At 43.2% G+C, this 25,900-nt stretch overlaps 1 protein-coding gene across 1 annotated transcript in view; it reads left to right on the forward strand.

Annotated features, from left to right (window-relative positions):
* The first annotated feature begins 1,910 nt into the window (after window positions 1–1,910).
* Window positions 1,911–25,900, forward strand: part of LOC138268534 (immunoglobulin superfamily member 11-like) — a 39,003-nt gene continuing 15,013 nt past the window's right edge. The window contains exons 1-5 of the mRNA XM_069218259.1: window positions 1,911–2,262; window positions 20,285–20,445; window positions 22,308–22,512; window positions 23,541–23,696; window positions 25,684–25,806. Coding sequence (XP_069074360.1) covers window positions 2,187–2,262; window positions 20,285–20,445; window positions 22,308–22,512; window positions 23,541–23,696; window positions 25,684–25,806 — 721 coding nt within the window. The 5' untranslated portion in view covers window positions 1,911–2,186. The remainder of the gene's footprint in view (window positions 2,263–20,284; window positions 20,446–22,307; window positions 22,513–23,540; window positions 23,697–25,683; window positions 25,807–25,900) is intronic.

Raw genomic sequence — 25,900 nt, forward strand, 5'->3', positions numbered from 1 at the left:
TGCAAAGTAGAGTGGCATAGAGTGCAGTCAAGTAGAGTAGTACAGAGTAGATTACAGTGGCATTGAGTGCAACAGCTTACCCTGCAGTGGCACAACTAGAGTATTGAGAGTACAGAAGCATAGAGTGGTGCAGAGTAGAGTGCAGTGGCATAGAGTGAAGTTGTGCAGAGTAGAGTGCAGTGGCTGAGTGTGCAGTGGCGTAGAGTGCAGTGCCAAAGAGCCCAGTGGGGTAGAGCAAAATAGAGTGGTGTAGAGTGCAGTGGCATAGAACAGAGTGGTACAAAATAGACTTGAGTAGCATTGAATTCAGTGGTGTGGAGTTGGGTGGTGTACAGTGTCTAGTGTGCAGAGAAGAGTGCAGTGGTGCGAAGTGGAGTGGTGCAGAGTAGACTGGCATATAGAGCAGTTGCGTTGAGTGGTGTAGAGTGCAGTGGCCTAGAGTAGACTGGTGTGGTGTAAAGTGCAGTGATGTAGAAGGGAGCAGAGTGGAGTGTCATAGAGTGCTGTAGCATAAAGTGAAGTGGCGTGGAGTGGTGCAGAGTAGAGTGGCCTAGGGTGCAGAGGCACCAAGTAGAGTGCTGTGGTATGAAGTGCAGAGGCGTAGAGTACATTGGAGTAAAGTGGTGTACAGTATAGTGGCGTAGAGTGCAGTGGCAAAGATTCGAGTATTGTGCAGTAAAGTGCAGTGGCACAGAGTGGTGTAGAGCACAGTGGCATAGAGTGCAGTGGTGTAGAGTGGTCCAGAGAAGAGCAGTGGCGTACAGTGCAGTTGCATAGAGTGCAGTGGTGTAGAGTGGTGCAGAGTAGTGTGCAGTGGCGTACAGTAGAGTGGCATACAGTGCAGTGGAGTGGAGTAGAGTGCAGTGACAGAACAAACTGGTGCAGAGTTGAGTGAGTGGCACAGAGTAGAGTGGCACGGAGTAGAGTGGTGCAGAGTAAAGTGTGGTGGCAGAGAGTGCAGTGGCATAGAGTATAGTGGTGCAGAGTAGAGTGCAGTGACATAGAGTACAGGGTAGGGGGATCGGAGGGAAAAGGAGCAACATGGAAGGGGGATGGTTGAGAGGGAATGGAAGCTATATGGGAGACGGACTGAAAATATAAACACTCATATGAAGAGCTTGCACACAAAGAAAAAAGTAGCAGCAAAAACAGGAGCAGAGGTTAGACACAAGTGTTTGGTCCATGCCCCAGGGGAGGGCCAGGCATAAGAAGAGGACCTGACGCCTGCCGTGACAAACAGTGACGAAGAAATGTGAGCGATGCTGAAACTAACAAATAGTAAGGGATGGGAGGCTGTAAGCCCACTGTATGTAAACAATATGTCTCACAGAGAGAGAGCGCGTGCGCTGTCTAGGTGAAACCTAATGACTCGTCTTACACAATAAGAAACTACCAAATACAGTGGTTGCAGACCACCTTCACTCTATCCAACGAGTACTCCACAATTCCGGAGGCGCTCAGATTCTGAAAGTCCAGATGGACTTTACAATCGATAGCAACCCATACATAGAGGCACGCAATATAAAGTTGTAGGCAGTAGCTTAAAAAAATTAAGAGAAATCATTTTGATGGACTTCTTTATTTTGTTTATACCTTTGTCTGTTGCTCAGGTTCAAAGCAGTGGTCAATCAATCAATCAATTTTTGTAAAGCGCAGCTACTCACCCGTGAGGGTCTCAAGGCGCTCACATTTGCAAGTACATCTCCTACTGAACACCTGCACATCTCAGCACAGGTCCCGCGTTTTCAATATGTGAGCATCAGCCCTTCCCCCGAAATAGAAGAGGGGGTCCCCACCACACGGGACCACCAGCAGAAATTAAACACTACTCTTAGGGCAAAGTGGAATATCGATCAGAAATGTGAAAGGGTGAAGCTGGTCTGCCTTTAGTGAGACTGATGTGAGGAGTCTGACTTACGACTGAAACGGTCCCAGCCCTACCAGGACACCAGCTGGCACAGGCCCCACTTCGCACTGGGCTGGTCAGTCTCTGTGCAAGGGCTTCACTGCCTGTCATCAGTGCCCCGCAGCCATGGGCAGCTGATGGAATGAGGTCTGACAGTGAAAGTGACACTGTGAGGGAGGGGGCAGTCAGGGAGCTGGTACCCCGCGCTCTGCCTCCGGGACGCAGACGGAGGCAGCTGCTATCAGGGATGGGCACTGGGAGCTGAGGGGCGCCGTGCAACATGAAGACGGGCGGCTGGAGGCAGCGCCTCTGCCTCTCCCCCCACGGCTTCTGGCTGCTTCCTTTCTGCCTGGCAGGTAAACTGTAGACTCTGCGTGTATGACATGACACAATAGAAGAACTAGATATACATTCGTTTACTTTGATAGTGCGGCAGCTGCTGAAACCTCAACTGGACTGACTCAGCCGTTCATCCTTCCAAAGTAGATACGAGTAGCACAGATTTGGGCACTGTTACTGCATACTCCTGGCGCTTTGAAACTGCTGTGATGTAGTTCTAAATATATGGATAAATATAATAGGAATGTCGGGAGCTGCACTGAGCACAACGGAATGCCTGAGGGCCAATAATGGCTGACATAGGCCTTCTGGTCAAACATTCCAATGTGTGGCTTCCTGCCTCTCTCTTTTTGATTTGTAACAGTCTACCCCTGCGGCTGATGTGTTCTAGTACCATTAAAGCCCTTCTCTCTCGGGCTATACTTAAAAGCCCTCATCCCCTTTACAGTCCCTCGATTCAGGGTTTTTACCCAAAATTATCACTCGTGGAAGCGGGCAATCACGCTACATTGTTTCCAGGTGAAACAGGAAATGACGTATCAGGAAGCCTGAGACTTTAGGAAAGAAGCCTGGCAATAAAAATTAAAGTCATAAACAGATAGACTGCGGTGAAAAATACCTAAATAGATGCCTCGGTTGAACTTTGGGAAGAAACAGAGAAACTTTACTGTATCCAATCTTTTTGCCTGCGACTAGTCCTCAGAATGATAATTAATGTGATTATGACAGTAGAGTTACCCAGAGGCTAAGTTTTTTTCTTGTTTAAAATATAGCGATTGCTCTTAGCCAAAGAAATGGCAAACATTGGCCTCAGAAGGTTGAAAGGAGAAGTTGTCTCTGCCGGGATTACAGCTGGTGTGCTCCACATCTCTGAACAGGCTCCCAAGCCATGGAGCTGTCTTACCGAAAGTCAACTATTTTAGGTCTGTCAAATGGACCTTAAACTGATCTATGTTAAAAGGATGGACTCAGTGATCAGAGGATGCAGGAAACTGGGATGCTGTTATCTCTTACAGCTGAGCATGGTCGGCGGAGGGGGGGGGGGGGGGGGGGAGTTCACTGCATTCGGTAACTTTAACTACGGTTAAACAAAAATCTCTGGCTGTATTCTCTGTTGGTGTTGTTTCCAACCTGAATGTGAAATACGGAACTAATCACCGCTCTGAATTTACCAGTATAAGCTGTATTCCTACATAAACTTGGTCAGTGAATTTAGCTGTGTCTCTTTATTTGTATAGCGCCTATAGTGCCAGGGCCAAAGTTCAAGGTGCAGTAGTAACCACTTCTCTGCTCACTTACTTACCTGTGCGTGCTGCTTTCCTTGCACGTCCCTTGTCTCTAACTCCCAGTAACTGATCATGAGGGATGTGTGAACTGACCTGGAAAAACCTTGGAGTATGTGACAGGCTGCACGTCAACAAAATATTTGATATGGTTCGCGTTTGTCAATTATAAGATTAAATAATTGACCGATATATCATATGACTTTTTCAAAGCAACTCCTGTGCTTAGGTCACCCCTGACAAGCCCAAGGTCAGAAGGTTGGAAACAAATGTGAATTTCTAATTTTCTATATAGGTTTTAATACTAGAGTTTTATTTAATAACCAATTTGGAGCAGATTAGAAGAACAGAGGAAGAGAGATACAGAAATTTGCCACAATCACCAAATGGTATGAAGCGGAGAAGTCATGATTAAAATATAAGACATGAAAATGTACAGTAAATGTACAAGAACAATTTTCCCAGAAGACATATCACCTCTTTACAAAGACATAAGAGGAGTAGATGGGTGAGTTTGTCTTCCCTGTTGACGTAAGTGGTTCACTTTGTCAAATTGTACTCCGTAAATAATTTCACAGCAGTGATATGATCACCTATTGAATGCTGGTTTGGACATTGTACATTAGGGGTAATCTTTCATCATACCTATTTTAAAACAATAGGATACTGGGTTGCTGTTGACGTTTATTATAGCAGCACTGCATTTATTTCGAAGGTGGACTGTATTCCATCCAAAATTCGATGTGGATAGCTCTAATTTGTTTGATGTGGTGGTAAAAGGGCTGAGTAAGTGATCTTTCGATTTATCAAGAACTTTGAGATTTGATTATTAGTGAAAGTTGTATAACTCTGTATGAAATAATTAAGAAAAAAAACTGTCATGTTGGACAATTATAAAAAAGTATCAGTGCAATTGTGTGCTATAATTTCATTGACCAAGTGGAGTAAACATCTCCTTTGTAATGACCAATCTCTACGGGCTGCACATTTACAATTTTGCATTGGACATTTTCCTCCAATCAGATGCTGCAAGTAATGGTGCAAAATTAAATTCGGAATAAATTACGTGACTGTGGTATATTTGCAATATGATGCCTGCAAACCACCTCCAAAATGTACCTTGCACAAGGACATGCTTATTTCTAAAACGCATGGCCTGTTCTTATTGATTCCATTTCCATTCAATATTCCCCTGACATTTGTTCATAAATGAAGATGGAAAATCGAGTTTAAGACATTCCTTCATTTGTGATTGGATTTGTATAGCATATCATTTTAGCAAAACTTCGCTTTTTCTGTACAAATACTTGTTCTAAATATTTTTTTTTAATAAAAAGGATAAAAATACTCTGACTAATGAGTCATGGCCACCTTAAGTATAAACCAAAAATCATAGGAAACAAGGTATATATCTCGTGAAAGTTGAATTTTCAATATTTCTATGGTTTTCTTAAAGCCCACAACCACCGACATGGCGGAGGTTGTTGGGAACATTTACGCCTTTGCCACAACTCCACCCACAGATGCGTACAGGGAACAGCTGCAGGTTGAAGAATAGCAGAAGTCGTTGGTGTGCTAGTGACCATGCCTATACACCGCAAGGTGGTTAAAAAGTGTTCTTCCCAACTTTGAATGAATGCCAGTTTTGAGTCTTTCAGTGTGCCTAGAATACATTTTATGGGTGCGCTTTTGTGGTTGGAGTCACAATTGTAGACTCCTTCAACATCTCACTGCCATCCCAGGACAAAGAAAGGAGAGTAATTGGTCGCTGTGAAGTCAACACAGAAAGGCCTACAAAATGGCTGACTTACAGAAAGTCAACACAAATACATATAAAACTTTATAATATCAAGTGGAAAAACTGGGAAAACAGGTTCTCATAAAGGACCCTGCTCCTTAATTTTGTGACAAGTTTGTCTACTTTAAACCTCTTTTGCTGATACCTGCTTGGCAGGCTTCAAAACAATCGTCATTGAAACACTTTCTGTAATTGGTTTGTGCCTAATCCAAGATGGCGGAGAAATGTATTTTTTGTTTATGATAATATCACAGGCCAAATTGTATACTTATTGCATGCATAAGCAAAAAAAAAAAAAAAAAAGACTTTGTTGGTCTTGGTCTGGATTGCTTCTTGCGCCGCAGGGCCGTCGCAGCTCAGCGGCCGGTGCAACGTTTCCCATGAATTGACAGCCGAGGTTTCTGGCGTCCTCGGCTCTGCTAGCTGATTGACAGAACAGCTCCTATAGTCTGCCCTAATTACTGTCAATTAAAGTGAGGCGCTGTCCATTCTGAGACATAATGAAGTGCTGAGAAGTGTCCAGGCGGAGGTTTCCCACTTTGCTCAGTGGGTTCCCTGGTGAAAGGCCACCCTTTCTCCCTACCACTTCCTGTAGCCCACCCGCACGAACCCCCGTGCTGGCAGGACAGTTTGTTCCATAGCGCCTACGTAGCTGTGATCGTGACTATGGAGACTGAACTGACATGAGATGAACTTTGCGAAAGTCTGGAGCCAGTGGGAATAACTGTAGTGAATTGTGCTCACAGGGCTGCACTGATCTAAACTGCACTAAAGCCAAGGGCATTGCGGAACAACTGTATTCAACGGTGCTAATGGCCAGGGCTGCTGGCTGCACTAATGTGTCCTAAAGCCAAGGGCATTGCGGAACAACTGTCCCGAAGCGCACTAATGCCCAGGACTTCTGGCTGCACTGCACTAAACGGTCCTAAAGCCAAGGGCCCAGTGGAACTACTGTCCTGAACTGCACTAATCCCCAGGACTTCTGGATGCACTGCACTAAACGGTCCTAAAGCCGAGGGCCCAGTGGAACTACTGTCCTGAAGTGCACTAATCCCCAGGACTTCTGGATGCACTGCACTAAACTGCCCTAAAGCCAAGGGCTCGGTGGAAGAACTGTCCTGATGTGCAGTAATGCCCAGGACTGCTGGCTACACTGCAATAAACTGCCCTAAAGCCAAGGGCCCCGTGGAACTACTGTCCTGAAGTGCAGTAATGCCCAGGACTGCTGGCTGCACTGCACTAAACTGCCCTAAAGCCAAGGGCCCCGTGGAACTACTGTCCTGAAGTGCAGTAATCCCCAGGACTTCTGGATGCACTGCACTAAACTGCCCTAAAGCCAAGGGCCCAGTGGAACTACTGTCCTGAAGTGCAGTAATCACCAGGACTTCTGGATGCACTGCACTAAACTGCCCTAAAGCCAAGGGCCCGGTGGAACTACTGTCCTGAAGTGCACTAATCCCCAGGACTTCTGGATGCACTGCACTAAACTGCCCTAAAGCCAAGGGCCCGGTGGAACTACTGTCCTGAAGTGCACTAATCCCCAGGACTTCTGGCTGCACTGCACTAAACTGCCCTAAAGCCAAGGGCTCGGTGGAACAACTGTCCTGAAGTGCAGTAATGCCCAGGACTGCTGGCTGCACTGCACTAAACTGCCCTAAAGCCAAGGGCCAGGTGGAACTACTGTCCTGAAGTGCACTAATCCCCAGGACGTCTGGATGCACTGCACTAAACTGCCCTAAAGCCAAGGGCTCGGTGGAACAACTGTCCTGAAGTGCAGTAATGCCCAGGACTACTGGCTGCACTGCACTAAACTGCCCTAAAGCCAAGGGCTCGGTGGAACTACTGTCCTGAAGTGCAGTAATGCCCAGGACTACTGGCTGCACTGCACTAAACTGCCCTAAAGCCAAGGGCCCCGTGGAACTACTGTCCTGAAGTGCACTAATCCCCAGGACTTCTGGATGCACTGCACTAAACTGCCCTAAAGCCAAGGGCCCGGTGGAACTACTGTCCTGAAGTGCACTAATCCCCAGGACTTCTGGCTGCACTGCACTAAACTGCCCTAAAGCCAAGGGCTCGGTGGAACTACTGTCCTGAAGTGCAGTAATGCCCAGGACTACTGGCTGCACTGCACTAAACTGCCCTAAAACCCAGGGCCTCGGTGGAACTACTGTCCTGATGCAGTAATGCCCAGGACTGCTGGCTGCACTGCACTAAACTGCCCTAAAGCCAAGGGCTCGGTGGAACTACTGTCCTGAAGTGCAGTAATGCCCAGGACTGCTGGCTGCACTGCACTAAACTGCCCTAAAGCCAAGGGCCCAGTGGAACTACTGTCCTGAAGGGCACTAATCCCCAGGACTGCTGGCTGCACTGCACTAATGTGTCCTAAAGCCAAGGGCCCAGTGGAACTACTGTCCTGAAGTGCACTAATCCCCAGTATTACTGGTCCACACAGTAGGCCAAGGGGGAATACCTCTTTTAAATGCTCGACAAGAGAATATATTCGCCATGAGGATAATCCCCAGCGGGCCCTCATGCCACCATGCTCTCCTCTGCACATTTTTTATAATCCATCCTCAGTAACATAGGAACATGTAGCTGATAAATGCATCAGTGGCTCTTTGGGAGCGGGCTGGTAGCAATACAAGTATCCAGGAAGTGATAAGAAACACGACGTCACAGGAACAGTAGATCTCTTTCTATTACTCCTTATTCCATGAATCAGGCTTGTAGTAGGTGCAAGGAGCTGTCTGTTGGGAGCAGGTTACCAATGAGACAACATTTCAAAGCTTTTGAAATTAATTTTAAGGCACGATGAACTGTAAAGGTTTTCATATCATTCGTTTTTTATTGCGTGTGAAACGACTATTGTTTTAAATAACTGAAATAAAATGTATGACTTACTACTGCACCCAAGTGTGCTATAGACACGGAGTACTGGGCCACACCGCCCAAAACTGTAGTAAACCCCAGGACCCCGGGAAAAACTGTCCTAAACTGTGCCAAAACCAGGGACTACAGAGCAACACTGCACTAAACTGCACTAAAGCCCAGAGCCCCCTGGAGAACAAGTACTGAACTGTGCTAATGTTCAGGACTGCACTGGGCTAAGTGTACCAAAGTCGAGTCCGATGGACTAACCTCTGCTAAATGATGGTACAATCCAAGGTGACTGGGGTACTATGCTGCTAGGTAATGCCAAAGTCCGGTGCCACTGTGAATAATTGTGATTACCGCCAGGGCAACTGTAGTGACCCATACTAATGTCAAGGGAGAGGTGTTTCAGTAAAAGGGCAAATGGCCTTTCCAAGGGATCCCAGGCAAAGAGATTGGGATGCTCTCTACAAGACCCATCTCTCTTGGGACCAAACCTGCCTGTTTAACCCCCCAGGTCTTCACTGCCCGCTCTCCCCGCTCTCGACACCTCTGCTCCCCCTGCCTTAGCGCTCTCTACCTTACACATTTGGTGCTACTGCGCGTTCTCTACCTCTGCTTCTCTAAAATTACATCTCTCTCCTTTCTGTAGCTCCTTCTAGATTTCAATGTAGCTCATTTACCGCACCTCTCTCACGCCCTGCGCTCTTTAATCATCTCTGATGACCTCATCTGTCCCTTTAACTCGCTCCACCTTGCCAATTACACCCTTCCTCACTCTATTTCCACCACTGGGTCAGCCTCCCTTTCCCCACCACTCTACCAACCTCACCTTCTCCTCTGCCTCCCCACCCCACCATTTTATTCCAAACACCACACCTCTCTTTCTACCCTCCACCTCACTCCACCTTTCTCACTGATCCACTGCTGCCTGTATCTGACCAGTCATGCTATTCCTCTTCCTCGTGTGCCCCCTTGCTCCCTCCATCTTTCAGCACCCATCTCACTACATCCCCTCGCTCCCTGTCCCCCTCCATCTCTGCCTCCCGCTGGTTCCCCCCACCTCACCCTCCTGCCCTCTTGTTTCACTCTCCATGTCTCTAGTTCTTAATACTCACTCTAAAACCTTACATACCTCTCCACCTATCTCACTTGCTACCTCTCTGCATCTTTCATTCAGATGACCTCAGATCTCACTCTTTCCCTTAGATCTCCCCTTCCTCACCTACCTCTCTATCACCTCAATCTCTTTCTCCCCTACAGCCAATATCTCCTCCTCTTTGGCTTGCCCTGTGAGGTGGTGATCTTGGAAAGAGGAAAGGAGGAATGATGACAACCTTGCTTGTCTCAAAGCCAAACACCCCAGAGTTGCTTATAATCAGAGGGTCACACGGGCACCTCCTAACTTTCTCTGGTCCAGCGTGCTGAATACATCAGTTTCAGAGTACTTTTTACTATTTGCAAGGAATTATCGATTTAGTGATATTGGTGGATTGAAAAATAGATAAAGAAACTCGGGTAACACCACCATTTTAAAATATTGCTATACATTTAATTATTGTCAGTGGAATGATTATGCATCTGTCTTCTTTCCCCATCCATGTTTGCAGGGATTTTCCATACATTTCTCCAATCATTTACCATTCATCTTTGCAGACTTGGATACCAAGATACTTATACTTCAGGGAGGCACTATCAATGCGAGATTACTATTTATTTTCCCAATTATTATTTCACTAATTATTTTGCCAATGACTTGGTTGTTAGGACTAACTCAGATATTCCTCATTTGATCTTCAGTTTTCAGAAGCCTCCAAATTTCACTACTTTACGTATAATCTGCATACATTTTGCACTGGGACTAATGTACTAATTGGTTACATCACAAAAGGAATACTCTAAGTAGGTCACAAACCCCTTACATCATTAACATTACTGAGGCTGGGTGCAGTTTGCGACCCTCCTATAAATGCCTGTGACTGCCAGGATACCAGACCTCCATTCTTGTGTTCGCATTTCTTAATGTAGAACTTTTTTATTTTTAAATTAAAAATTAGCCATGTGTCCCTTACTGAGACTGATGCAGCTTTAAAAGACAATATCGTCCAGCACAGACATTGGCCAAGGTGTGCAATGGTGCGATTGACCTCTCTCTGCTTCCCAAAGATACCAGTGACTGTTCCCAAAGGGGAGGCTGCCCAGGGGGGCACCTTACCCCTGCGCTCAGATACCTCCACAAGTCGGGGGTGAGTTTCTGATGAATATTTTGAGACTGTTATTGAAATCCCAAAGCAATGATACAGATCATTGCAACTCCGAAATAGAATGAGAAACTCTGATTATTTCCCTCCCTGTGTGTATTTCGTAAGGAGTCACAAATTAACTTTTTAAAGACTTTTCTGACTCATAAAATAGGTTTTTTACACACTAAAGCACTCCTTTGCCTTCACAATGATTGTATGCTTTTGTGATTCACAGACATGGCAAGCAGGAAACATTCTCTGTACTTATATCCCGTCATGTCTGCAAAACTGCAAATGGTACACTATAGTTTTTCTATTCACTGTTTGAAAATTGTAATACTTTTGCAAACATATTAACGTTTTTTTTATTTGATATATATGTTCCTATCCCTCACAACTAGCATGTGTTGCATAAAGATTGCGGAACGTTTCCGATAAAGCACATCATGGTAACCAGGACAACAAACTGTGCAGGATAATCCATAGTCATTAAAACAGCCCCACTCGCTATTGACCCTTGCAAACCAATTATGCACCTTTCATTTACAGATCCCAGCTTCGCGCGCTGTTGGACAATGGCAGCAAGCATCACTGGTAGCTTCCCAGGGGATACTGGCGCTGAGCGACTTCAGTGATGCATGATGGGAGTGGTCCATGACCTGGATAAAGCTCTGATTTCTAAATATTGTATTGTATTGTATTGTATTGTAATCGTATTTATATAGCGCTTACTACCCCTGACGAGGTGTCGAAGCGCTTTTCGATGAGTAGCACGCTACTCTGGAACCCAACAAGAATTAGTGATGGTTTAGTATAGTTAAATAATGAGTACAGTTTTAGTATTATTATGAGTTAATTTGAGCCGCGGATATGAGAGTTTGTTAGTTAGATTGACTGGAGTAATGGAGGGGTGGAGGAGGAAAGAAATCCAGAAGTGTTAAGTGGGAGTATATCCTTCATTTACTCAACCCAAAGGCTTGGGATGAGTAAAGGGGGGTGGAGGGGGAAGAGTATGTGCAAGGGTTAGGGAGAGCATAGTAGCAGGGTGAGATAAATGCAGGAGAATTTAGTAGGGTTGTGTGGGAGGTCACAGTAGTAGAGTGAGGTTTGGTGAGTTAGATGTGGAAGCGGAGGGAAGAGCTTAGGCAGAGATATTTAGGAGATGAAAGTGGTAGAAGGGATTTGGGATGAGTCAGAGTGAGAATGAGGGATAGTTTGATAGAGACATGACATAAGAGTGATGAGTAGATAAGTGTGATAAGATGAGAGCAGGAATTCATAGATATCTAGTATAACAACCCACCCAGGAGCCATGCAATGATCCACGAACATGCCAAGCACAGAAACAACATATACACATACATACATATATATATACACACACACATACACATGAATACACACACATATGCACATACAATACATATTTAGAACCATGGGTAAAAAATACTTAGTCAAACAGGTTTAAAGAGTGTGTGTGAATTTTATTGTTATGACATAGTAGCAATACATATTTTCTAAAGAAACTATAAATAAATAGAAATATACATATAATCTGAAAAAAATATTTATCAACATAGGCATATGCAGTTCATAGTTGTTTGAATAAGGTGGTTATGAAGGAAAGAGCCAACTCTTGAGTAGTTTTCTGAAGACAAGAAAGTTATCTGTGGCTCTTATAGTTGGGGGTAATGAATTCCATAGTTTGGCTGCTTGGACGGAGAAGGATGTACCACCTATAGTCTTTTTCTTGTATGGTGGTGTTCTAAGGCGGGGTGCCAATCTTGAGCGGAGGGTTCTTTGTTGGATGTATTTGGTAATTTTCTTTCTGATAAAAAGCGGTCCTGTTCCATGTATAGCTTTGTGGGTGATACAAAGCAGCTTGAAAGTGCATCTTCTGGCAACGGGTAACCAGTGTAGGGCTCTCAAGGCAGGGGAGATGTGGGCTTGCGGCTTTATATGTAATAGTAGCCTGGCTGCAGAATTCTGGATACGTTGTAGTTTTTTCATAACAGATAGAGATGATCCATGGTAGAGGCTATTGGCATAATCCAGTTTGGATAGTACAAGCTAGATAGTAGCTTGCACCTTGTGTGGAAATCCGAGGTGGGGGAAGATGCGTCGTAAAGTCTTTAAGGTGATGAAGCTTGTGTGTGCTAATTTGTCTACTTGGGCATTCATAGTTAACTTGGAATCCATGGTGATTCCTAGGTTTTTAACTTCCTTGGATAATTGAGGAGGTGGTCCGAGATCGTCAGGCCAGACGCACAGAGGGTCATAATTTTTCCAGTCACCACATATGAGTATTTCTGTTTTGGAGGTATTTAGTTTGAGATGGCTCCAGGTCATCCACTGATTAACGGCTCTGAAGCAACTGAAGATTTGTGTGTTTTCAATGTTTTTGGGGCATTCTAATTTAAGTAGTATTTGTGTGTCATCTGCATAGTTGTAGCATGGGAGATGGAAATCATTGATCAGTTCTGGTAAAGATATCATGTAGATGTTGAAAAGCAAAGGTGAGATGATTGACCCTTGGGGGACCCCTGCTTTTGTGAGTTAGGGTTCGGATGGAAGGGGGGCGAGTGGATGATATTCGATCTTTTTTGAAGATAGGAAGTAATCCAGTCGAGAGCAATCCCTTGTGTGCCGGCTTTGTGGAGTCTTTGAGATAGGGTGTCATGGTCAACCGTATCAGAGGAAACTGAGAGGTCCAAGAGAAGTAGTGCAGCAACTCCATTTCGGTCGACTGTGTTTTTAAGATAGTCCCAGATTGCCATGAGTGCCGATTCAGTGCTTCTTCCTGGGTGGAATCCAGTTTGGAAGTCTGAAAGTATAGAATTGTCTTCAATGAATTGTGACATCTGGGCGAATGCTGCTCTTTATATCAATTTGCCCAGGAAAGGTCCATTTGTGATTGGTCTGTAGTTGTTGGGGTCTTGCGGGTCTAGGTTTGTTTTCTTTAATAAAGGTCGTATGTATGCCTTTTTCAGGTCTGCAGGAAAAGTTCCTGAAGTTAAAGAGTTGTTGATGATTCTTCTTACAGGTGTGGCAGCAGAAGTAGATAGAAGGATGTTCTTGAAGATTTGTGGTGGGCAAGGGTCAGAAGGGCAACCAGAAGGTCTGCTTGCTTTGACCAAATCCATAAATTCATCCTGGGATATTTGTTTGAAGGACTGTAGAGGTTGGGTTGGTTTATTCTTAAAGGGTATTTTAGGAAAGGGGTTAATGCTGATGGTTTTCTTCTGTTTTAAATAGGAGTCCAATGTGTCTGCCTTGGTTGTGTAGTGAGTTGCCAATTTGTTTGTGAAATCTTGAGTAGTGGGATGACTTCCTTCCATGCATGTAGGTTTTCGAAATTCATTGAGAATTTTATAAAATTCCTTGGTTGTAGATTTAGCATTTTGAATTCTGTCTGAGTAGTATCTTTTTTTAGCTTTTTTGATTGATGATTTGTATATCCTGTTAAGTTTGTGTAGCTGCAGTTTGTCTTGACTGTTGTTTGTTTTGAGCCAGGTCCGCTGCAACTTTCTGATTTGTTGCTTTATCTTTTTAAGTTCTGTGTTTCTTCAAGGTGTTGGTTTTCTTTTGTTGTGTTTAGTTTTTCTGAGTGGTATTAGGACATCAAAAGCTTCCTGTAGCCACTCGTAAAGTTTTGGTACAGAATTAATTGTATCTAGATCTGTGTTTGCTGTTAGTTGTGTTTCTAAGTGATCCAAATTGAGTTTGCTCCATGGTGGATAGGTGTATGTATGTATGTATGTAAGTAGTTGTGGGGTGTGTTGATTTGTGGAGTTGTATGTTGGAAAGTTATCATATGGTGGTCTGACCAGGTGATTGGTGTGGTGCTATGAATAGTAACTAGTTCAGGCTTAGCAAAAATGACATCTAGGATGTGACCAGCGATGTGTGTGGGATTGTGTACAATCTGATGTAGGTTCAATGCGAGTAGGCCAGTGGTGATAGCTTTTGGATGGGGCATATTGGGTTTGTCAAACCAAATGTTTAGATCCCCAAGAATGCATAGATTGGAGTATAGTGTAATAAGGTTTGAGACTGTGTCTAGAAAAGCATCTGGGAAAGTGGAGTTGTTAGGTGGAGGTCTGTAAAGGAGGAGAAAGTTACAGGAGGAAGTTGGCGTAGGGTGGCATCTGGTAAGGAGGGCTTCACAACCTTGTATGGAGATGTTGTCTGTTTTACTGAGGTTCATTGCATGTTTGAATATAATAGCTAGTGCACCTCCTCTCTTGCCTATACGGTTTTGAGTGATGGTTTGATAGCCCAGAGGAACGGCTTCGTGCAACACTGGTGCCATGTCATCTCCCAACCAGGATTCAGTAATGAATAATAAGTCAGGTTGTGTGTCTGTGGTGCTTGTTTTTTGAGAGTGATCGAGCATTTATGAGCTGGCAGTTTAGAAAAGGTGTGTTAGTGGTAGTGTTGTTTTGTCTAGTAGAAGGGTAAGTAGTGTAATGTGAGCTTGAAACAGGAGTGTTGCTAGTTGTGATAACTGTTTGAGGCTCACAATAGTCTTGCTTTTCAACATAGTGTTCCTCTTCCAGCAGGTTAAGGAGGCATTTTGTTGGGTCTGTGTGTGTGGGTGGTGGACTTGGTGGCTGAGAGAGCCATCAGGAGTGTAGTGTTTTTTGTAGGGTAGTTTTATTATGCAACAGACAAGGGGATGCGAGGTTGCTATGAGTGGCATGTTTTTTATTTTGTTTGCGTTTGTATGGTGTGGATGGAGTATGGGTTAGGGGTGGTGGAGGAGCATGTGGATCATGATGTAAGGCTCTATATTGTGCAATGGAGGAGAGGCGAGTGAATGAATGTTGCTGGGATGGGGTGCTTGTGGTAGGTGTTTGTGAAGAGTGGGGGGGTAGGGGTGGAGATAGGATGGAATTTGTATTCTTTGTGTAGTCCTGGGGGTGGGAGTGGGTATGACGATGAGTGTAATGTAAGTTTGTGTTGCTTTGATGTGCTGATGTTTGTGGTTGGTATTATTTTTGTGGAATAATGAGAGGGGATATAGGTGTAGTCGTTTTTGGTGAGGGATTTGTATGTATGTTAGTGCTGGTGAGTGGAATTTGAGTGTTAGATGGGGTGTTGATGTGTTTTGGAGATGAATGTATGAGGTGTGTAAGAGGTGATGGGTGTGTGTCAGGGAAGTTAGTATTAGTTGCGATGACCGGAAGAGGTAATATGTGTGGTGGAGTGAAATGTGGGGATTGTATGGTTGTGTGTAATTGGTTAATATGAGAGCGGGTCTTATGTATTTCCTTGGGAGTTGGGGCCTTTACCTATATCTCATTTGAGTTTATAATTGCATGACAATTATAAAATTAAATTATACATTAATATAAATTACACCTTAATATGATCTTATAGCCCGCTGCCAAGGACTATACCAGTTGTTAAAGGCCCTGAACCCGAGTTAATGGTCTGCTGCTGGTGAGGGCCTATAAGGAGGGAGAGGACCTTCAACAAATGGTACAGCCCGAGGCAGAAGGGCTACAAAGCTATCAGAACATTCCACCCACTAAGGGTAGAATGTACTAAATGAAAAAGGGAAAAACATGAAGACTAACTTTGGAATGTTGGAGCTCTGGGCTTATACCAGCCGTTACAAGCCCGGAGGTACTCCATTGTCTTCAATGGCGTCTCAACATTCTAATGTTTTATTCCAGATTACTGAGTCAGACTAGTATTTACCTTCAGTTAATAGAGCAAGCCTGAAAAACGAATTCCTCTATTTTTACACATCACTGTATTGCTCAATTTATATGTATTTTTTATTCCTTGAAATAAAAATGATGTTAAGGCCTATTATGATTAAATTCACATAAAATCTAAATCCTAATGAAATTACCCAATATAATTTATGATCTCCTGGATGAATCTGAATCAGTTGTATGAAGCATTTATCAAACAGCTAAAAATTCCTTTGTACGTCTCAGCATGACCATAGGAGAAGAGCTGTCGCTCACTAGAATAACGATACAATTAGTGCCAAGTTAACTATGTCGAGTACCATATGTATGAGGAAATATACTCCGATATATGAATCGTATTCCAATTGTTCATATGCTTACACTGAAGACCTAAAGGAGTAATTTTAAGTCAGGCGAAGCCAGTTTCAATATGGTCTCTGCTGCCCCCTCGATGCGCCCCCCCCCATTAAAAGGTGTCCATGTCGGAGCCACTTTGGAGGCTTTGGAGGAACGATGGACTGCAATGCTTGTATGGTGGAATTGTCATCCCTAACATTATTTCTGGAAGGGTATCAGAACACTTAAATGGGGTTCGAGTTAAGTATCGGCAAAACCAATGCCATTCAATGTCCTGGGAATTTCCTTAGAGTGTTATGGGAACATCTGAGGTACTTTGCTACCAAGACCGTCATTATTTTACATTGTTTTCCTGGACAATTGAGCTGTAGGGGCCTCTGTAAATGTGTGGAGCCAAAAAGTCATTGGGTTCCCTGCAAACGAGGTCCCAAAAGTCAAAACTTTACCCTCACTTTCTAAGAGTACGGTGTCACAGATTTAGGGCCTGGTGCGTCATTTTTTGATGCAAAAGCAGAGCAAACTTCCAAAATGTAATTATATTTTTAACATTTGCGCCACTTTTGCGTCAAAAAATGACGTAAAGGCGGCACTAACTTTTCATAAATCAGGCCCTTGGTTTTTAGAAGATGTTCTGTTACAGTTCTCCAGTTAATGAGGATCAGGAGTTAATGATGATTCATAAAAAGGTAGCACAGCAATTCACTTGTTTCACCTTCTCCTCCAAACTCTGACTTATGTGTCGTCCTTTAAACCCTGAAAACCTAGGAAAATGAGGAGTTGTACACCAGCAGTCTCCACATGGTCCAAAGTTACAAAAATAATAATGTCTTGTGGGAGATTTAAAAAAAAAAAAAAAAACTTCAAGCGAATTCTGCAAAAAGTAGTATTCACTCTTGTAGACTACCTTTGTGTTTAATCTACTCCTCATTTTGTAGACTTTACAAACTTCATGAAGGTGATGCTCTTTTTTTCAAAGTAGTACATTCTCAAAAACCAACTTCACAAGCGTGACCCCACCCACCATTGAATAAAAAGAAGCCATAAGCAGACAGTATACCCTCTCTATATCCCATATGTTATAGAAATAATATTCTATTCATTCCATCGACCCAACCAATACATAAAATAAGTAAGTATATGTGGGTGCCAGAATAGAAATGATATAAATATCCTGCAATGTAAGGGCTATGTTGATGTTTTTGATGTAATGTTGTAGGTCCATATTTTTTTACCTCGATATCCTGTCATGCACAAGTTCCCACACCCTAGGGGCAAGGAGTAGACACATTGAGTGCGCAGGACAATTGTATGGAGACAACTAAGGCCCTGATTTAGATCTTGGTGGAGGGAATACTCCGTCACAAACATACAGATATCCTGTCCGCCATATTACGATCCCCATAGGATATCATGGGATCGTAATACGGCGAACAGGATATCCGTCATGTTTGTGACGTAGTATTTGCCTCTTCCCAGATCTAAATCAGGCCCTAAGTTCCTAATACATGCTGCAAACATTATTCAATTTTCGAGGATGTATTTTACTACTTTCTGGCTTATACACGACATGTGGTCTAATGAACTTGAAGCTCCTCCAACAACATCAAGAGAAGTTAGAAACCTTGGATTCAGACCTAACTGTGATACCTTATTCTAGCAAGTGCCTTCTACACAATGGAAACACTACGCCAAATCTTCCTATAATTTGCATGACAACATAAACCGCAAGCTATCCTGGCGGTCGTAATCCCCAAACAGCCAACACCTTGGGGTACCTGTATTCATTACACGCAAATACAACTTTTTCAAAATGTTGCTGCAAGGCTTCTTCTCTACCTTCACCAAATAGAACACAATACGCCAGTCCTGCAATCTCTGCACTGGCTACCTAACATTAGAAGGACAATGTTCAAACCACTTTGCGTTGTCCACATAGTTTCCCAAGGAAAAGGTCCACTATACCTGCATGTTAAATTCAAGCAATACAGACCAAACAGAACATTTTGCTCCAGGCTTTCACCACTTATCATCATTGCACCTTACCATAAGAAATACATAGGACACACTGCTTTCTCAGTACTATAACACTACACAAATTCTCAGATCTGACAACCCAGTGCAGTAACCACCTAAGCAAACTATAGCATAGGAAATACCATAAAACAACTGCAGAGCTGTTCAAAGCTACCAGCATGCAGTAAAACCATAAAACTGAAGTCTGTCTCTTACATTTCATTATCCAACACAATGCTATGAGATGCGTCCCATATCATAACTGAACTTTGGTGGCCATCACGCACCACATGGAAACGCTTCTCCCATAGGATCAAAACGAACACAGCATCCTTCAAACCACACATACCCTGCACATGTAGCGTGCTACTCATGTGGGCAAGAGCTTCAGTGCCCCACATGGGGGTAGTAAGTGCTATATAAATACTGCTATACCATAAAATATAATGATGTATTTTCTCTTGCGCAAGAGAGTATCAGAGAGGGGAGAGAGTGTGAGCCAGAGATGGACTGCCTATCTGCAAATTCCTTTGCGACATGATGGAAGGTCATACCAACTGCTTCCCCGGGATCTCTCTCTTAAACAGTTTGGCACTCCCATAAGTAAATGTAAGAAAGCACTGAAAGGAAACTACCACTAAATGGCACCACACTGGCTCTGCTATTACTCGGGCTTCTGCATCAGTCACATCCCTGCTTTACTTTCATTGTATCAAAGGTCTTTGAATTCTCTCAATGACTTCTATTGAACAACTGATGTTCAGAGTTGAGCGAACATACCCCCTTCTTTACCCACTGTTCTCCATGCCTAGTGCCTTGTCAGCCAGTGGGGTAACAAAACGTGAGGGTCCCACTTGCAAGATATGCTGAAGAGCCCCCCACACACAAATCAACAGGGACTGAGGGCACCCACCCAGTATGGGTAAGCCTGAGAGACCCCCTCACCGCAGGAGCTGCAGGTGCCTTCGTTATGCCCCTGATATCAGCAACTGCATCACAATTCTTCTGACTCCTTTAACCCTTACAAGAAGCAGCATTATAATTCCAGAGACCCACAGGCATGAATCTTGTTTAATGGAGTGACTGACTGCTCCGTGGATGGATGGCAAATGGGAGCATAAAATTGGCCATTACACTAGACGCGATTCATGACATTGTCAGGAAACCACACAACATTCTTAATTGGGTTTATATCATAAATGAAACACGCCTTATTGGACATATTTTCAACTTTTTCCTGAGATCATGAGACCCTTTTTATATTTCTATGATAACTATCTGTAGTTATTTTTATGCATTCATATAACTCATTTTGACCTGTAATCCTTTCTACAGAATAATGTCATCCTGAAATATTTGAATTTTGCCCAAGGTTTAAATATGTTTTACTAAACGTGTTAATGCTTGTATTTACAAAGACCTTACTACATCCTAAAATTTTGGAAATTGATATATTACTGCTTGTACTCATCTTGGATTATTGAACTTGATTATTTACTATTCTGACACCATTACTAGACTATGTGGGAGTTTGTGATAAAGAACCATGAAGCAGAGGTTGATTGTTGTGGTCAGTGTTAAAATTATACAGTCGACGTTTTCATCCAGGAAATTTTTTTACTGGATGGAAATTTATGTATAAAAACAATTATCTGTCAAAATGATCGAATCAAAATCATCATTGAATAATACCCTGCTTTGCATGCACAATGACTACTTTGATGATCCAAGATAATTTACCTTAGCAACCGTATTCACTTATCTTTCAGCTGTGACAGCGGTCAAGGTGTCAGTGGGAACCTCTAGTGTTCAGGTCCTGAGGGGTGGAAGCGCACTGCTGCCTTGCTCGTTTCGCACCACCGCAGCGCTGAATCGACTGAATATCATTTGGACCGTCACGCCTCTTGACGAACCCAACAATCCCCAGCAGGTTTGTCAAACGCCGCACAAACACCAAGGTTCTAGGCCTCCATGTTTCTAAAATAAGTGCACTAGAAGGAGTAAGGAGGGCAGCAGGATCGTTCCCAGATTTCCAAAAATTGTTTTCAGTGGAGCATTTTGTAGTCTGTAGATGGTATCCCAGAACTGCTCAAAAGAGGTTTGACAAGCACTGACCAAACAGCAACAAACATAAACAAACATTCCATTCACCCTTTGTGGTGTCACAGATAGAATACTACACAGTAGCAACTCATCACCCAGTCCTGTATAGCACACATAAGCTTTTAATAAGTCAACTATTTTACATGAACAGTCAAATGCTAAGGATGACTAGCTTAATCCAGTTGTCCAGAATAAATCCAGGTGATGTAGTTCTGACTGCCCACCTTCTGTAGTCCTGGAGAAGGTATTGCTCTTGCTGTCACAGAGCTTCTGTCACAGTGTCTGCCCCCAGCTACTGGTGGTACCACTGGAGATGCAGTGTTCAGTACTTCTTGTGGAGGTGTTACTCTGGCTATCAGAAGATTACTTCACATGCACGTCATGGACTACTGCAGCGGTAGCCTTGTCGGCCCGCTTGGTGCTGCTGCCAATACTCCTGTGGCATTGTGCCTGACATGATGGTACATACACTACTACCTCTGTCTCGCCTCATGCCCCATTTGCAGGCCTGACTTGACCTACTTTTGTTCACGGACTGGGCAGTCCTCGTTGAAATACAGCAATGTTACCTCTCTTTAATAGTCCTACTAGGCGAATTGTGATTTGTGCAATGGCCTCATTTCTACAAAGCCTTGCATAAATAATGAGACAAACATTTTTTGTTTCCCAAGGTCACCATGAACATTTTTACCACTTTTATTTCCTGCAAAAAAATAATAATATTATTTTAACAAAACTAAAAGTAATTGGAATAGATCCCTGTGTTCTCCCAGTCGTACTTATATGAAGTTAATTTACCAGCAGTAAATTACAGACCGTGTCAATCTGGCTTCATTTTACATTGGTACCATGTTTGCCAGTGTCTTTACAATAGATGTCAAACTAAAATACCAGTCAGAGCTCTTATGCGAATACTTTCAAAAACTGGTGATACAAGTATATTTACGCAATATGGTTTCAAATACTCAAATTCGAATACTTACAAGATTTTGCGATAACATAGGTCCCCTCTTCAGGTGGTGATCATTCAAGTGAAGCAGATGTCATGCTTAGAGGAGAGTTGTCTAATTGTATTTTGCCTGGCTGTGAAAGGGGAAATGACGTAGTATGCAAAACAGGAAAGCTGGAGAAATGTACGTTTTTAAGAACTATTGTCAGGGCCTTTGTCAAATCAGAAGGCAACAGTTCCTTTTTGTAGTAAAATAGGTTTGAAGGTGCATGATTGGTGCAACAGGTGCAGGGCCAGATTGGAAACTAAAAGTGACGATGCAAAGATATTCAGACTACGCCCACTTTTGCTATTTTAGGTCTGGCCTAGAACCAGCTGTAGCTGTTTTTCCAGCCTCATGTTATCAAAAACTCAGAATAAAAATACGTACATATATGCCTAGATTGAGGGGCTTTCAGTTTGCACTCTTCATTTGTTATTCTGTTCCTGTGTCATTCGCGATTTGCTCCCGTCTGCCTGAGTATACACTACATCACAATGCCTTAACCGTCCACACCTCGTTTCTTCTCCTATTACTTATTGACTTTAAGCTTGCCTTTGACCATCTATTCCATGCCACTGCCTTTTGGCTAAGTTTGTGCTATAGAAATACCATATACATACACACATACATTATTATTGAGACATAAATGTTCATCAGATTGCTCCATTCACCTGCATTGTTGATCCTGTGCCCGCAGGTCATTTCCTACCAACAGGGGCAGATCGTGCACAGCCTGACCCAGTACACGGGGCGGGTAGGATTCGCCCACCAACCAAGCAAAAGTGCCACAATTTTCATCAATGAAACTCGCACTACAGATACAGGAACTTACCAGTGCACCGTAATCAACCCTCCGGATGCAAGCACACCCAGCATCGGGATCATCGGACTCACCATCCTTGGTAAGTGCCAGCTCTCCCCTCTCTGCTAGGACAATGTGGTGAGAGAGTTTTCTGGTCTTTTGTTGGTAGTCCCCAACCAAAAGTGAAAATTCGCCCTCTTTGAGGTTTCACAATAAGGTCAGCATTGTTTTAGCTAACCTCCCCTCAGAGTTATGGATATCGGTGATATTAGCAACTCTGAGAACACGATTATCTGGAAATATAAAACAGATTCCAAGGGTCTTCTTAGAAACGAGGAATTCTGGAGGGAATCAGTAATTTCTGTTTCAGTTCCCCAAATAATTCGTCATTTCCCCCTGATTTTAACCCACGGATTTTGGCAGCTGAAATCTCTTGTGAAACTGAATAAAAAAAATTGGGTTCCTGAAAATCTCATATTTACAATGGGGCCAGCAACTTTTGATAGAGGCCTAACAGAATTACGAGAGATTTGCAATTAGATTATCACACACCAACTCATAATAAATCCATAACTTAGGGAAAATATGTTTTAAATTTATATTTTGACTTAAAAAAATATTCAATTGGAAAAAAGCTGAATGACTGGAGATGATTATTCCCTACAGCATAGACTTTAAGAGACATAAAATAAAACCTTTGAAACTTATAATGCAGCGCATTAAGCTTATCTCAAACCCCGACACTATTATTTGAAAGGAGGCGAACAAATGGCAATAAATTACCAAGTGGGTTTGCAAATTAGTGTGTGAGGCATTCAATGATTCTGTCGTGTTGGTTGAGCGAGAAAATAATGTAATTGCATGGTTTCATTTTTGCAACTGTACATGTTAATATTTACTAAAATTGTGTACTATAGGGGAGATGATCTGTAGTTTTGGCTGCATGCTGATGACGTTTCAGCGTACGCTAATGTTAGTTCACTATATAGCTCTCTATGGATGCATCTTTGTATTGAGGGCTTGTGCTTGGTACTGTAGGTTGGGTGGGGTGGAGTGGTGCAAATTGTTGTCAGTGACAGGAAATGAAGGGACAAATGTCTGATTGTACAGTACTATTTGTCTTGCCAGTTCCACCGTCATCCCCAGCATGCTCCAGTGAGGGGAGCGGGCAGGAAGGAGGAAGCATCCGCCTCTACTGCGCTTTGAAAGAGGCAGTACCAGCCCCGACATTCAAGTGGGAGAAGATCCCGCCGAGCAAGCAAATCTTAATCGTCACTCAAGAGGGTATGAGTTTAAATTAGTCAGCATAGTTGTGCAGCATGTAGCAACATTTTTAATCTAAATAACACAGCTTAAATTTAACAATAAGATTATAAAATAGTTTAAACTTTTCAGAAATCTATGATGCCAGTTTTGTCTATTACCTGTAGTTTTAATCAACTCAATGGAACTGTGAGCATCAGCCGGTTAGTTTGCCCATATCTCAAAGTTGAGCAATGTAATCGTCAACTATTCATTATTAATAATGTTACCTATATTCTCAAGACATACCTTTGATTCACAGTTATAATTATATGAGTGTCTGTCTCCTGCATGCCCCTTGACTCAGCACCATAATCAATGGAGCAGTAGATTATCACAATTTTTTCTGCGCATGCCTTTCTGATACAGAAAACCGGGAATGCCATCATTAGTTTCTAATGGAATGCTGCCATTCCAAACGGATCCTCTGACAGACGATGAAAAGGAAAGACAGCATGAGAACACTCAAAACAATTTATACTTTGTTTAAAAATCTTTAATCCATTAAAAGTAACTTGGTAACACACAAATAGCAGCCTATACGAGGGCAAAGTCCAATCCATGTTTTTCAGAATCAGTAATGGTGAAACGTGCCCTCATATATGGGGTTTATTACACAAAAAGTGCACCAGTATAGGGGACATTTACCTGCGAATAATCTGCCAAGGCATATGTTAGAGATGACAAGGATAGAAGACAACAGTCCTGAAACATGTGTCTAGAGATACCCAGCGGACAATAGTGAAAACAAAAGACTGTTACTATGCACTGGTTTTACCATAATGCATCTGGGCAAACTGAGCGCAGGGAGGCGAGGAGTGTGCTCTCTTCCGCCTTAGTTTGATAAGGCTCCCATGAGCTCATGAGCAGACAAGCTCTGGTTGACGCCCCTGCACTCAGTGAGTGGTACAGGGACCTGAAAAGTCTTCGAGCAGCATTTCCAGCACCTCTAAAACTGCTTGTTACTCTCTACTGAAGAAGTACAACAATCCCAAACCACACGTGTAGAGATACACAGCAATGGCTGCACCAACAATGGTGAAAATTAAAGACTGTCATGGAACTGCTTCCATGCACTACATTTACCATAATGCATCTGAGTGAACTAAATGGTGGCATGTGAGACAGTGTGCGCCCTTCCTCCTTTATTTGCAAGAGATTATGTCAATCCGGACACACACATATCTATTTTATATTTGCAAACATTTTGCAGGTGGCTTCGTGTCTGTAGACGAACAGAGATGTACTCCAAACGAGGGCTACATAGGGTGTTTCAGTTGTAACAAAATGCCCCAGTGGCATCTGAGAACTGATGGCCAGCAACTGTCAGTATTTTGAGGAAAGAGCTCCCAACAAACCCACTTTTAATCTTAACTGCAGACATTTTTCTTCCTGGCACTTCCTATCCTCGCTAACACCAGCTATCTGGCCCTTCTCGAGTTCCTATGAGTCAACCTGAACTCTGAATTTATCATCAAGGCACTTATGATGAGGCTTGAGAGATTCAAGCTATATTGAAGCATGTCCACACTCACTATCCCCATATAACCATTACACAGGTTTCAAAGGCTCCCCGATGCGGACTACGAGGGAGGTGCTGGCATAATGTGGGAGAAAATGTCGCTAAGTGGCTAAGGTACTACTTTAGAACCCTGTGAACCGAGTTCAAATCCTCACCTAAGCACTCTACAGAAAATCATGTGATTTTGGGCAAATGACAAAGCCCCTGTGCCTGAAAGAACATACAGTACTCTGTTACTTCCCAGCTAGGATTGCACTATGTAGATAGCCATACACAGAGAGCCTAAGTCTCTCAGCATCAGACGGCAACGCACACAAGTTAGCAAATAAACCAACTGAGGTGGCATTTCTAATGGCTGTCAATCCCTTTAAGGTACATGGGCAAGCAAATGCACAATGTTTACCATATTCACTCCCTTTCTCTTTTTTCCCCTGCGCCGGCATATAGATGATCACCACGCTTCTGTGACTCTCCAAAACATCACAGCAGACACTTCTGGCCTTTATCGCTGCACAGTCCTCAACCTGGTGGGCTCTGGAACATGCGCACTAGAGCTTCATGTCAGAATCGGTGAGTGATGGTAGATTGGTCTTTCAACATCTCAGCCACACAACACTCTTCAGGTAAGCAGATCTGTAGCAAGTTCTGTACATGTGTGGATATC

This window comes from Pleurodeles waltl, chromosome 12, assembly GCF_031143425.1.
Source record: "Pleurodeles waltl isolate 20211129_DDA chromosome 12, aPleWal1.hap1.20221129, whole genome shotgun sequence".
NCBI lineage: Eukaryota > Metazoa > Chordata > Amphibia > Caudata > Salamandridae > Pleurodeles > Pleurodeles waltl.